General features: G+C 47.0%; 1 protein-coding gene across 1 annotated transcript in view; it reads right to left on the bottom strand.

Moving 5' to 3' along the window:
- ANKRD11 (ankyrin repeat domain containing 11) overlaps nt 1-2,079 on the bottom strand; it is a 128,049-nt gene extending 125,970 nt beyond the window's left edge. Inside the window, 1 exon segment of the mRNA XM_073603909.1 lies at nt 2,010-2,079. Within this exon segment, the coding sequence (XP_073460010.1) occupies nt 2,010-2,079 (70 nt within the window).
- Nucleotides 2,080-12,715: the final 10,636 nt, after the last annotated feature.

Below are 12,715 nucleotides of genomic sequence, written 5' to 3' on the forward strand. Positions count from 1 at the left end.
CATATAATCTGCTAGATACCTTTTCTCATCAGCAGTATATAGCAGTCTTGTGACTCTTATCGGTGTCTGGTTAAAGCTTGTAGGAGGAGTTTTTATCCTCCTCTGACTGTCCTATGAGGCTGCACGACTCCCGACTGTCTGGACAGTGCTGATTGGCCCTGTGCTGATTGCATGCTTTTTTTTTGCATATTTGTCACACTTGATTCAGATCAAACTAAATTTATTACACAAAGATAAACCAAGTAAATACAAAACGCAGTTTTTAAATTGCAATTATTTAAGTGGATCTTCAGTCATTTTTTCATCTTTCCATCTATTAAATCTTCTGCTCTTGTTGTTGTTTTATCTTTGGATAGTAAAACTTTTTTTCTGCCAGTAAATCCCTTATACAGCCCACTTCCTGTTTGTCTGTCATTAGCCTAGGATTATGACATCATACACCGCTCCCTCTCTCATGAGGGGGGGGGATGAGTCATAAGAAGGCCAATGAGAGCTGCAGAGCTGGAGGTGTGTGTCTAAATCCAGGAAGTGGACAGGCAGCAGCTTCAGCTGCCCACAGTTAAAATGGCTGCAGCCAGACTCAGTGGAGGGAGATTTCTACAGGATATTTGTCAAGTACAGAATCACATTATATATAAAATAAGATCCAAAGTGGTTGGAGGGAAGCTTCAGAATGGCAAAGATATTAAAAATTAGGTGAGCAGACTGCAGTTCCTCTTTAAAGGTGAAAAAAGTTGTCCAAAGCCGGCCCAATGTGAAAATGTAGAAAACTGAAGAAATGACACTTGTCTACAATGTAAAGTAGTGAGTGTACAGCTTGTATAACAGTGTAAATTTACTGTCCCCTCAAAATAACTCAACACACAGCCATTAATGTCTAAACCGCTGGCAACAAAAGTCAGTACACCCCTAAGTGAAAATCTCCAAATTGGGCCCAAAGTGTCAATATTTTGTGTGGCCACCATTATTTTCCAGCACTGCCTTAACCCTCTTGGGCATGGAGGTCACCAGAGCTTCACAGGTTGTCACTGGAGTCCTCTTCCCCTCCTCCATGATGACATCACAGAGCTGGTGGATGTTAGAGACCTTGCGCTCCTCCATCTTCCGTTTGAGGAGGTCCCACAGATGATCAATAGGGTTTAGGTCTGGAGACATGCTTGGCCAGTCCATATATTACAAAACACATATCCATCTCTATCAGGTCAGACCACCGGAACGCAAATTTTACCAGAAAAAAAAAAAAAAAAGCAAATCTTAACCATGTCAGCGTCGGAAGTTTTCACCCCCTTCATGACTAGGCCATTTTTCCACAAATATCACCCAATACGTCCTCGCCATTCCTCTCAGGACCTCCTCTTCTCAAACTCCCCCCATCGTATGGGACGCCTGACCCCAAATCTGTCCACCCATCTCCAACTATGGCTGCCTCTAGGTGATCCCTTAAAACCGATCTTCTCAGAGAAGTCCATCACCTCCAACCAACAACTTCTATCACTTCAACCTTCTGCTCCACCCCATTAGACTGCAAGCGGTCAGGAGCAGAGCTCTCATTTATTGTAACCGTCTCCTTATAGTGTAAAGTGCGGCACAAACTAATGGCGCTATATATATCTTATACATTGTGTATATATTTATTACACACACTTTAAAAAGGCATATCCATTAACTACAGATCTAGGGTTGGTGAAGGGATTACAGACCCTCTAACATTGAAAGATATGTCAGAATTAATAGGTTGGAGTGAAGAACCCCCCTCCCCCCCCTTCATCTGGATGCACAATCCATGTTTTAGTCACCATGACAACATGAACGGCTCCGAATCAGCTGGTCGGCGTGAAAAGTGCTGAAATATTAAACCAGTTTAAAGATATTATAAAATTAAACAAATCTCTGACCAAGCAAAGCATAGTGACCCCGGGGCTGGGATTTCTATATACCGTCACTATCTGTACCAAGTATTCTACTTCCCTTAGAAGTCATTTGTATCTGCTGACTTCATTAACACTTACCTGTCCCACGGTCCAGCCGGACCCTCATCCCAGAAGTTTTCTTCCTCTCCTCGCTCAGCGGTGCCGGCATCTCTATTATGGGCACCCAACTGTGAAAGCCGGCGGGGGAGGGGGGTGATGGGGGAGAGTGTGTGTGTGTGTGTGTGTGTGTGTGTGCGCGCGCGCGCGCGGGGGGGGGGGGGGGGTGAAATCCGCTTTAACTTACACAAGTTGCAGTGTGAAAAAAAACATTAAACTGTTATATACATGGAGTCTGTTTTATACACTTTGCTTATGTATTGCACACAATATTTGTTTTCAGAGGACCCCCATCTCCCATCATGTATTCCCATTTCTGAGTCCCCTCCCCCACCATATGGGATTCTACCTGTTGGGCATTTTTTTTTTTTATCAAAGCGGATCTGTTTGGAGTGCAGCCATCCAGAATCTCATTTAATATGTACGGCTTCAGTTCTGCCTCATTACCATAAAAAGTATGATTGGAATTTCATGTCATCTTATATACAGAAACCACACAGTCCGGTCAGAAGAGTTCTAAGTAAAAGATGCAGATTATCGCGGTGATCGATATCAGTGATCGATATCGGGTCTAATGTACACAAGGCCTTTGCCCGGCTCCTCTAAACACTTCTCTCCTAGCAAGAGGAAATCAAAAACGCACTTCGGCTACATTCACACTGCAGCCGCCCAAACGTTCACTCTTAAGCGCCGCTCATTTTTAGCAGCGCTTTAGTGCTGTTTAACCACTTGCCGACCGCCTAGCGCAGATATACTGCGGCAGAATGGCACGGGCAGGCAATATCAAGTACCTGTACGTGATCTGCTTCCCGCGGGTGGCCAGAGGTGGTCAGCATCGTTGGAGGAGCGATCCATGCTGAGGGGGAGACCACTCATTCGTGGCCACCCCCTCACAAATCGCTCAACGAATGAAAATCTTCCTCTGCTGCTGTAATGTAAACAATGGCAGAGGAAGTGATGTCATCGCTCCTCATGTCGGTATTTCCCATTCCGGCGCCGAGGAGAGAAGACATCTAAGTGCACCAACACCACACATACAGTAAAACACACTAGGCACACATTTCACCCCCCAGTCACCCCTCCCCCCCCCGATCACCCCCCCGTCACGGTGACACCAATAGCAGTTTATTTATTTTCTGATTACTGTATTGGTGTCAGTTTGTGACAATTATAAGTGGTGGGACAGTTAGTGTTAGGCCCCCTTTAGGTCTAGGGTACCCCCCCTAACACCCCCTAAGTTTTAACCCCTTGATCACCCCCCCGTCGCCAGTGTCACTAAGTGATCGTTTTTCTGATCGCTGTATTAGTGTCGCTGGTGACGCTAGTTAGGGACGTAAATATTTAGGTTCGCCGGCAGCGTTTTATAGCGACAGGGACCCCCCATATACTACCAAAGATTTAAACCCACCGATTGCCCCCTAGTTAACCCTTTCACCACTGATCACCGTATAAGTGTTACAGGTGACGCTGGTTAGTTTGTTTATTTTTCATAGTGTCAGGGCACCCGCCGTTTATTACCGAATAAAGGTTTAGCCCCCTGATCGCCCGGCGGTGATATAACTTAGGTTTTAGGGTCAGATAAGGTCTGCGTCGCCCCAGGCAGCGTCAGGTTAGTGCCAGTACCGATAACACCCACGCACACCTCCCTTAGTGGTATAGTGTCTGAACGCATCAATATCTGATCCAATCAGATCTATACTAGCGTCCCCAGCAGTTTAGGGTTCCCAAAAACGCAGTGTTAGCGGGATCAGCCCAGATACCTGCTAGCACCTGCGTTTTGCCCCTCCGCCCAGCCCGGCCCAGCCCACCCAAGTGCAGTATCGATCGATCACTGTCACTTACTAAACGCATAACTGCAGCGTTCGCAGAGTCAGGCCTGATCCCTGCGATCACTAACAGTTTTTTTGGTAGCGTTTTGGTGAACTGGCAAGCGCCAGCGGCCTAGTACACCCCCGGTCGTAGTCAAACCAGCACTGCAGTAACACTTGGTGACGTGGCGAGTCCCATAAATGCAGTTCAAGCTGGTTGAGGTGGCAAGCACAAGTAGTGTCCCGCTGCCACCAAGAAGAAGACAAACACAGGCCCGTCATGCCATAATGCCCTTCCTGCTGCATTCGCCAATCCTAATTGGAACCCACCACTTATGCAGCGCCCGTACTTCCCCATTCACATCCCCAACCAAATGCAGTCGGGCTGCATGAGAGGCATTTTCTTTATGTCCTCCCGAGTACCCCTACCCAACGAACCCCCAAAAAAGATGTCGTGTCTGCAGCAAGCGTGGCTATAGGCGTGACACCCGCTATTATTGTCCCTCCTGTCCTGACAATCCTGGTCTTTGCATTGGTGAATGTTTTGAACGCTACCATTCACTAGTTGAGTATTAGCGTAGGGTACAGCATTGCACAGACTAGGACACACTTTCACAGGGTCTCCCAAGATGCCATCGCATTTTGAGAGACCCAAACCTGGAACCAGACAGTTATAAAAAAAAAAAAAAAAAATAGTTTTATTGTTCTCTCTCTCTCTATTGTTCTGCTCTTTTTACTGTATTCTATTCTGCAATGTTTTATTGTTATTATATTTTATCATCTTTTCAGGTATGCAATTTTTTATACTTTACTGTTTACTGTGTTATATTGGTAACCTTTTGTTTTCAGGTACGCCATTCAGCTGCAGCGTGGATTTATTTATCTTGACAGCAACAGCGTTTGCTCCCACTATATATAAAGCCGTGACTGCAGCGCTGTCGGAGGTGATCTATGCGGAAGCGTGGGGGCAGCAGAGGGCGGAGGAGTGATTTGCTCCTAACTTTTGGGGCGGATGCCCCCATGCTTCGGCATATATAAATGGTGCATGTATGCCCATCATTAGAAGGTGGGTGGGTGAAGGGAGATATTCTAATGGTGGGCATACCCACCGATCAATCTTTTTAGTTCAGCCCACAGGCTGCATGAAAAAAAAAAAAAAAAAATAGATTACAATATATGCCCAACAAGGACCAGCAACATAGTGGTATGTTGCTGGACTTTGATACCAAGATGATACGTAAACCTGCAGGCATCATTCTGGTATAACCACTCATTCTTTTCAGCCAGCGGTCGGCTTTCATGTAAAAGCAATCCTAGCGGCTAATTAGCCTTGACTGCTTTTACAAGCAGTGAGAGGGAATGCCCCCCCCCCCACCATCTTCCGTGTATTTCTCTGGCTCTCCTGTCCCAACAGGGAACCTGAGAATGCAGCCGGTGATTCAGCCAGCTGACCATAGAGCTGATCAGAGACCAGAGTGGCTCCAAACATCTCTATGCCTAAGAAACCGGAAGCTACGAGTATTTCATGACTTAGATTTCGCCGGATGTAAACAGCACCATTGGGAAATTGGGAGAGCATTTTATCACACCGATCTTGGTGTGGTCAGATGCTTTGAGGGCAGAGGAGAGATCTAGGGTCTAATAGACCCCATTTTTTTTTTTTTTTTTAAAAGAGTACCTGTCACTACCTATTGCTATCATAGGGGATATTTACATTCCCTGACAAAAAAAAAAAAATATATGAAAGGAACAGTTTAAACTAAGAAAAAGCACTCCTGTCCCCCCCTGCTCTTGCGCAAAGGTGAACGCAAGCATCTGGCGTCAAATGTAAACAGCAATTGCACCATGCATGTGAGGTATCACCGCGAAGGTCAGATCGAGGGCAGTAATTTTAGCAGTAGACCTCCTCTGTAAATCTAAAGTGGTAACCTGTAAAGGCTTTTAAAGGCTTTTAAAAATGTATGTAGTTTGTCGCCACTGCATGTTTGTGCGCAATTGTAAAGCATGTCATGTTTGGTATCCATGTACTCGGCCTAAGATCATCTTTTTAATTTCATCAAACATTTGGGCAATATAGTGTGTTTTAGTGCATTAAATAAAAAAAAATAAAAAAAGTGTGTTTTTTCCCCAAAAAATGCGTTTGAAAAAAATCGCTGCGCAAATACTGTGTGAAAAAAATGAAACACCCACCATTTTAATCTGTAGGGCATTTGCTTTAAAAAAAAAAAAAAAAATTTAATGTTTGGGGGTTCAAAGTAATTTTCTTGCAAAAAAAATAATTTTTTCATGTAAACAAAAAGGGCTTTTGTCTTCAAGTGGTTAGAAGAGTGGGTGATGTGTGACATAAGCTTCTAAATGTTTGTGCATAAAATGCCAGGACAGTTCAAAACCCCCCCAAATGACCCCATTTTGGAAAGTAGACACCCCAAGCTATTTGCTGAGAGGCATGTCGAGTCCATGGAATATTTTATATTGCGACACAAGTTGCGGGAAAGAGACAAATTTTTTTTTTGCACAAAGTTGTCACTAAATGATATATTGCTCACACATGCCATGGGGATATGTGAAATTACACCCCAAAATACATTCTGCTGCTTCTCCTGAGTACGGGGATACCACACGTGTGAGACTTTTTGGGAGCCTAGCCGCGTACGGGACCCCGAAAACCAAGCACCGCCTTCAGGATTTCTAAGGCCGTAAATTTTTGATTTCACTCTCACTGCCTATCACAGTTTCGGAGGCCATGGAATGCCCAGGTGGCAAAACCCCCCCCCAAATGACCCCATTTTGGAAAGTAGACACCCCAAGCTATTTGCTGAGAGGTATAGTGAGTATTTTGCAGACCTCACTTTTTGTCACCAAGTTTTGAAAACTGAAATAGCAAATAGCTTGGGGTGTCTACTTTCCAAAATGGGGTCATTTGGGGGGGGTTTTGCCACCTGGGCATTCCATGGCCTCCGAAACTGTGATAGGCAGTGAAGAGTGAAAACAAAAATTCACGCCCTTAGAAATCCTGAAGGCGGTGCTTGGTTTTCGGGGCCCCGTACGAGGCTAGGCTCCAAAAAGTACATGTGGTATCCCCGTACTCAGGAGAAGCAACAGAATGTATTTTGGGGTGTAATTTCACATATGCCCATGGCCTGTGTGAGCAATATATCATTTAGTGACAACTTTTTGTAAATTTTTTTTTTTTTTGTCATTGAATATTAAAATATTCAATGGGCTCAACATGCCTCTCAGCAATTTCCTTGGGGTGTCTACTTTCCAAAATGGGGTCATTTGGGGGGTTTTGTACTGCCCTGCCATTTTAGCACCTCAAGAAATGACATAGGCAGTCATAAACTAAAAGCTGTGTAAATTCCAGAAAATGTACCCTAGTTTGTAGACGCTATAACTTTTGCACAAGCCAATAAATATACACTTATTGACATTTTTTTTTTACCAAAGACATGTGGCCAAATACATTTTGGCCTAAATGTATGACTAAAATTGAGTTATTGGATTTTTTTTTTTATAACAAAAAGTAGAAAATGTCATTTTTTTTTCCAAATTGTTCGGTCTTTTTCCGTTTATAGCGCAAAAAATAAAAACTGCAGAGGTGATCAAATACCATCAAAAGAAAGCTCTATTTGTGGGAAGAAAAGGACGCAAATTTCGTTTGGGTACTGCATTGCAATGACCGCGCCAATTACCAGTTAAAGCGACGCAGTGCCAAATTGGAAAAAGTGCTCTGGTCAGGAAGGGGGTAAATCCTTCCAGGGCTGAAATGGTTAACCGGCACTTTTGGCTGCTAGCGGGACACTTAACCTAGCAGCTGAAGGGGTTAAAACACCCCCAAACTGCCCCAAAGATGCCGCTTGCAGGACTTTTTCCAATGTTCCGGAAGCGCACCACCCAGGTGTAAAAGGACCCATGCCAACGAATGGGAGGTGATTTTCAGGCGCTATTTCTAGCGCTAAAAATGGCTGAAAACTGCCTCAGTGTGAAAGGGGTCGTTAAAAAGACGTTTTTGAAAACACGTTTAGGCGTGTCAAGCACTTGAGCATTCATTTTATTAGCCACATGAGTCAGACTTTGTGGCTAAAATGCTCCTCTCCTAAACACACGGGCACTTTTCTGCCTCTAAAACGTCTGAGCACAAGCAGCACTTTGGATGCCTAGTGTGCGCGAGGCCTTCGGTTAGGAGTTCTCAATTTGGCACTTTTCAGGGGCAAGGGGGGTGCAGATACCTGTCTAAGATAGGTATTTGCACCCACTTCTGGCATAGACTCCCACAGGAGTCTATGCCTCTTCCTGTCCCCCCCGCGCTGTCTGCTAGGACACACACGGGTCCCAGGAGATAGCGGGGACCAGTTAGGACGCGCAGTGTGACTTGGGCATGCGCAGTAGGGAATCGGGAAGTGAAGCCACAACGCTTCACTTCCTGATGCCCTGACAGAGAACGGCGGCGGTAGCTGCCGAGGACGGAGGGATGGTTCAGCCGGCCTCAGGTGCCGACACCGCTGGATTCGGGGACAGGTGAGAGTGTCCTTATTTTAAAAAAGTCAGCAGCTGCAGTATTTGTAGCTGCTGACTTTAAAAAAAAAAAAAAAAAAAAAAAAAAAGTTTTTTGTGGGACTCCCTCTTTAGTATCAAATAAAGATGAATTTATTATTAGCGACATTAGACACCTTTAATGCAACAAAATATTGAGAAATGTAGTCTCTGACCATCTCCTGTATCATGTCTGCAGTCTCTGACCATCTCCTGTATCATGTCTGCAGTCTCTGACCATCTCCTGTATCATGTCTGCAGTCTCTGACCATCTCCTGTATCATGTCTGCAGTCTCTGACCATCTCCTGTATCATGTCTGCAGTCTCTGACCATCTCCTGTATCATGTCTGCAGTCTCTGACCATCTCCTGTATCATGTCTGCAGTCTCTGACCATCTCCTGTATCATGTCTGCAGTCTCTGACCATCTCCTGTATCATGTCTGCAGTCTCTGACCATCTCCTGTATCATGTCTGCAGTCTCTGACCATCTCCTGTATCATGTCTGCAGTCTCTGACCATCTCCTGTATCATGTCTGCAGTCTCTGACCATCTCCTGTATCATGTCTGCAGTCTCTGACCATCTCCTGTATCATGTCTGCAGTCTCTGACCATCTCCTGTATCATGTCTGCAGTCTCTGACCATCTCCTGTATCATGTCTGCAGTCTCTGACCATCTCCTGTATCATGTCTGCAGTCTCTGACCATCTCCTGTATCATGTCTGCAGTCTCTGACCATCTCCTGTATCATGTCTGCAGTCTCTGACCATCTCCTGTATCATGTCTGCAGTCTCTGACCATCTCCTGTATCATGTCTGCAGTCTCTGACCATCTCCTGTATCATGTCTGCAGTCTCTGACCATCTCCTGTATCATGTCTGCAGTCTCTGACCATCTCCTGTATCATGTCTGCAGTCTCTGACCATCTCCTGTATCATGTCTGCAGTCTCTGACCATCTCCTGTATCATGTCTGCCAGTCTCTGACCATCTCCTGTATCATGTCTGCAGTCTCTGACCATCTCCTGTATCATGTCTGCAGTCTCTGACCATCTCCTGTATCATGTCTGCAGTCTCTGACCATCTCCTGTATCATGTCTGCAGTCTCTGACCATCTCCTGTATCATGTCTGCAGTCTGACCATCTCCTGTATCATGTCTGCAGTCTCTGACCATCTCCTGTATCATGTCTGCAGTCTCTGACCATCTCCTGTATCATGTCTGCAGTCTCTGACCATCTCCTGTATCATGTCTGCAGTCTCTGACCATCTCCTGTATCATGTCTGCAGTCTCTGACCATCTCCTGTATCATGTCTGCAGTCTCTGACCATCTCCTGTATCATGTCTGCAGTCTCTGACCATCTCCTGTATCATGTCTGCAGTCTCTGACCATCTCCTGTATCATGTCTGCAGTCTCTGACCATCTCCTGTATCATGTCTGCAGTCTCTGACCATCTCCTGTATCATGTCTGCAGTCACACACACACTTGGAAAAAAAATACCTTTTTATGCCTGTTGCTATGTGGTCCCTCAAAATCTACCTCCTTCAGTGCCTGGGCTCCTGACGTTACTTCCCTCGGTGCAGGAAGGGAGATCACCTCTCTCCCCCCCCCCCGACCAGGCAATCATCTGGGACACATGACAGGTCTCAGATGATTGCGCGGCCAGTCACAGCGCATGGCTTGCACATGTGCAGTGGGTGCCCGGCTGTGAAGCCACAGCCGGGCGCCCACAGTTAAAATGCCGGCGCCGCTGAGCGGAGGGGGAGACGAGCGGAGCTTCTATCCCCCGCATCACTGGACCCCGGGACAGGTAAGTGTCTGATTATTAAAAGTCAGCAGATGCAGCATTTGTAGCTGCTGACTTTTATTTATTTATTTTTTTAAGCGGAACTCCACTTTAAACACACTGCTCATAGTATTCGTATGAATTCGAAGCTACCTACAATGGAAAACACAATCTGAACATGAAGAGGAGAGAGTTCCAAAGCAACTCATCCAATACAAGTTCTCCTTTCACTTTACCAGCAAAATCAGCTTCTTTGTTGTCCATTCTCAGGGCCACACCCCCAACACCGCCCATTTCCATCCCGGACACGTTCCCAGTACATGCTGCCCAGACACCCCCCCCCCCCCCCCTCCATGCTTCCCCTGTAGGTACTGCCTATAGTTAAATCCTCCGCACGCCTCTCCTGTACAAACTGCCCGGTCATGCTTTCTGCTCTCCTCCCCCCGCACATACTGCCTGAGAAGACGCTTTAAGCAATGTCCGCACCTATCCTGATCAGGACAATCCATACTTTTGCTAAAATCTGATTTGTTTTCATTGGATTTTTTTTTTTTTTTTAAAACACATTTCACCCAAGAAATAAAATGGCAGACACTCCTAAGAAACCATTCTTGGGCTTTTACTGTAGCTCTTAAAGTGTAAGTTCATCTTCACAGATGTAAGGTGGACTTACACCGGACCTCCTCCCCCCATGCTCCGCAGTCCCGCGATCACCCGCTGTGACACATTCGGTCGCCGTTTCACTGGTCCTGGGATTTGAAATCCCCCGAGGGGGGGTGGGGGGATGGGGTGGGAGGTCTAGTGTAGGTTCACCTTACAAGTTTTCTGTAAAGCTGAACTTACACTTTAAACTTTGCCTATTGTAAATGAAAAGGAGAATGCCAGAGGGACTTTAACCGTATTGATGGTCATTGAGGCGGTATGTCACCTCCTCCACTTATCTCTATTACATAGAGGGGTGTTGCTTTGTAGTTCACAAAAGCAGCAAAAAAAAAAAAAAAAAAAAAAAAACCTGAAAACATGGTTTTAGGATTTTAGTTCAGGAAGTTGGAATTACAAAGATTTGTGATCGCATCAAAAGTAAATGTTTTTGCAGAAAATATACTTTGCCAAAAAAAAAAAATGCAGCCACCAAAACCAAATTGTCATTTGCAGGTTATTCCTGAGTGATCACATGTAGAGGTGACACGGGAGGACAACAAACACGAGCCGCACAAACCTGAGCAGGATGACAACACAGCCCGAGTCATCTCCTGAGGCCTTCACATATACAAAGACGATCGCCCAAGGCTTTCCGAGCTGAGAAAATTCAAGATTTTTTTTTTTTTTAAAGTCTCCACTACAATCATCATGGAAATGTCCGCCATTCGATTTGATACAGTAAACCCAATTTACACTTTTATATCAGATTATATTGTAATGCTATGTAGATTATCTGTCTCTATGGTAATGTATGTTCATTGAACACATTTACAATACTGAACGGCCTCATCTGTACAAAGTCTTCTAGTGCTTTACTTCTTAGCAAAGTTCATTTAAAGTACATCGAACCCCCACATGAAGCGGGGTCAAATACAGCTTAGAAGTCACTTGCAGGTCAGATTTACATGTCAAATAAACTCCAAATCATCTCAAATTGGCTCAACTGACGACATCCACAAAGTCCAAAACACTATGACAGGTTAGTTGGTTGCTCGAAGCTGAACTCAGGACTTCAGCCACTAAAATGTGCCGATATAGTATGAGGTAGAGTGTTACTAAACCCAAGGGCCCGCACTCACTAGAGCCGCTCCCCCCCCCCCAGGAGCCCACACTCCCTAGAGCCGCTCCCCCCCCCCCCAGGAGCCCACACTCCCTAGAGCCGCTCCCCCCCCAGGAGCCCCACACTCCCTAGAGCCCGCTCCCCCCCCAGGAGCCCACACTCCCTAGAGCCGCTCCCCCCCCAGGAGCCCACACTCCCTAGAGCCGCTCCCCCCCCCCAGGGAGCCCCACACTCCCTAGAGCCGCTCCCCCCCCCAGGAGCCCACACTCCCTAGAGCCGCTCCCCCCCCCCAGGAGCCCACACTCCCTAGAGCCGCTCCCCCCCCCAGGAGCCCACACTCCCTAGAGCCGCTCCCCCCCCCCAGGAGCCCACACTCCCTAGAGCCGCTTCCCCCCCCCGGAGCCCACACTCCCTAGAGCCGCTCCCCCCCCCCGGAGCCCACACTCCCTAGAGCCGCTCCCCCCCCCCCGGGAGCCCGCACTCCCTAAAGCCGCTCCCCCCGCCCCCCCCCAGGAGCCCGCACTTCCTAGAGCTGCTCCCCCCGCGCAACTCCCTAGAGCCGCTCCCCCCCAGGAGCGCGCAACTCCCTAGAGCAGCCCCCCCCCCCCCCCCAGGAGCCCACACTCCCTAGAGCCACTTCCCCCCCCCCCCCCCCCCGGAGCCCATACTCCCTAGAGCCACCCCCCCCCCCCAAGAGCCCGCACTCCCTAGAGCCGCTCCCCCCCCCCCCCCCCCCCCCCCCAGGAGCCCGCACTCCCTAGAGCCGCTCGCCGCGTAAAGTAAAAGCCAATCCCAGACCAGAC

This window comes from Aquarana catesbeiana, linkage group LG11 (genome assembly GCF_042186555.1).
Source record: "Aquarana catesbeiana isolate 2022-GZ linkage group LG11, ASM4218655v1, whole genome shotgun sequence".
In the NCBI taxonomy this organism is placed as follows: Eukaryota; Metazoa; Chordata; class Amphibia; order Anura; family Ranidae; genus Aquarana; species Aquarana catesbeiana.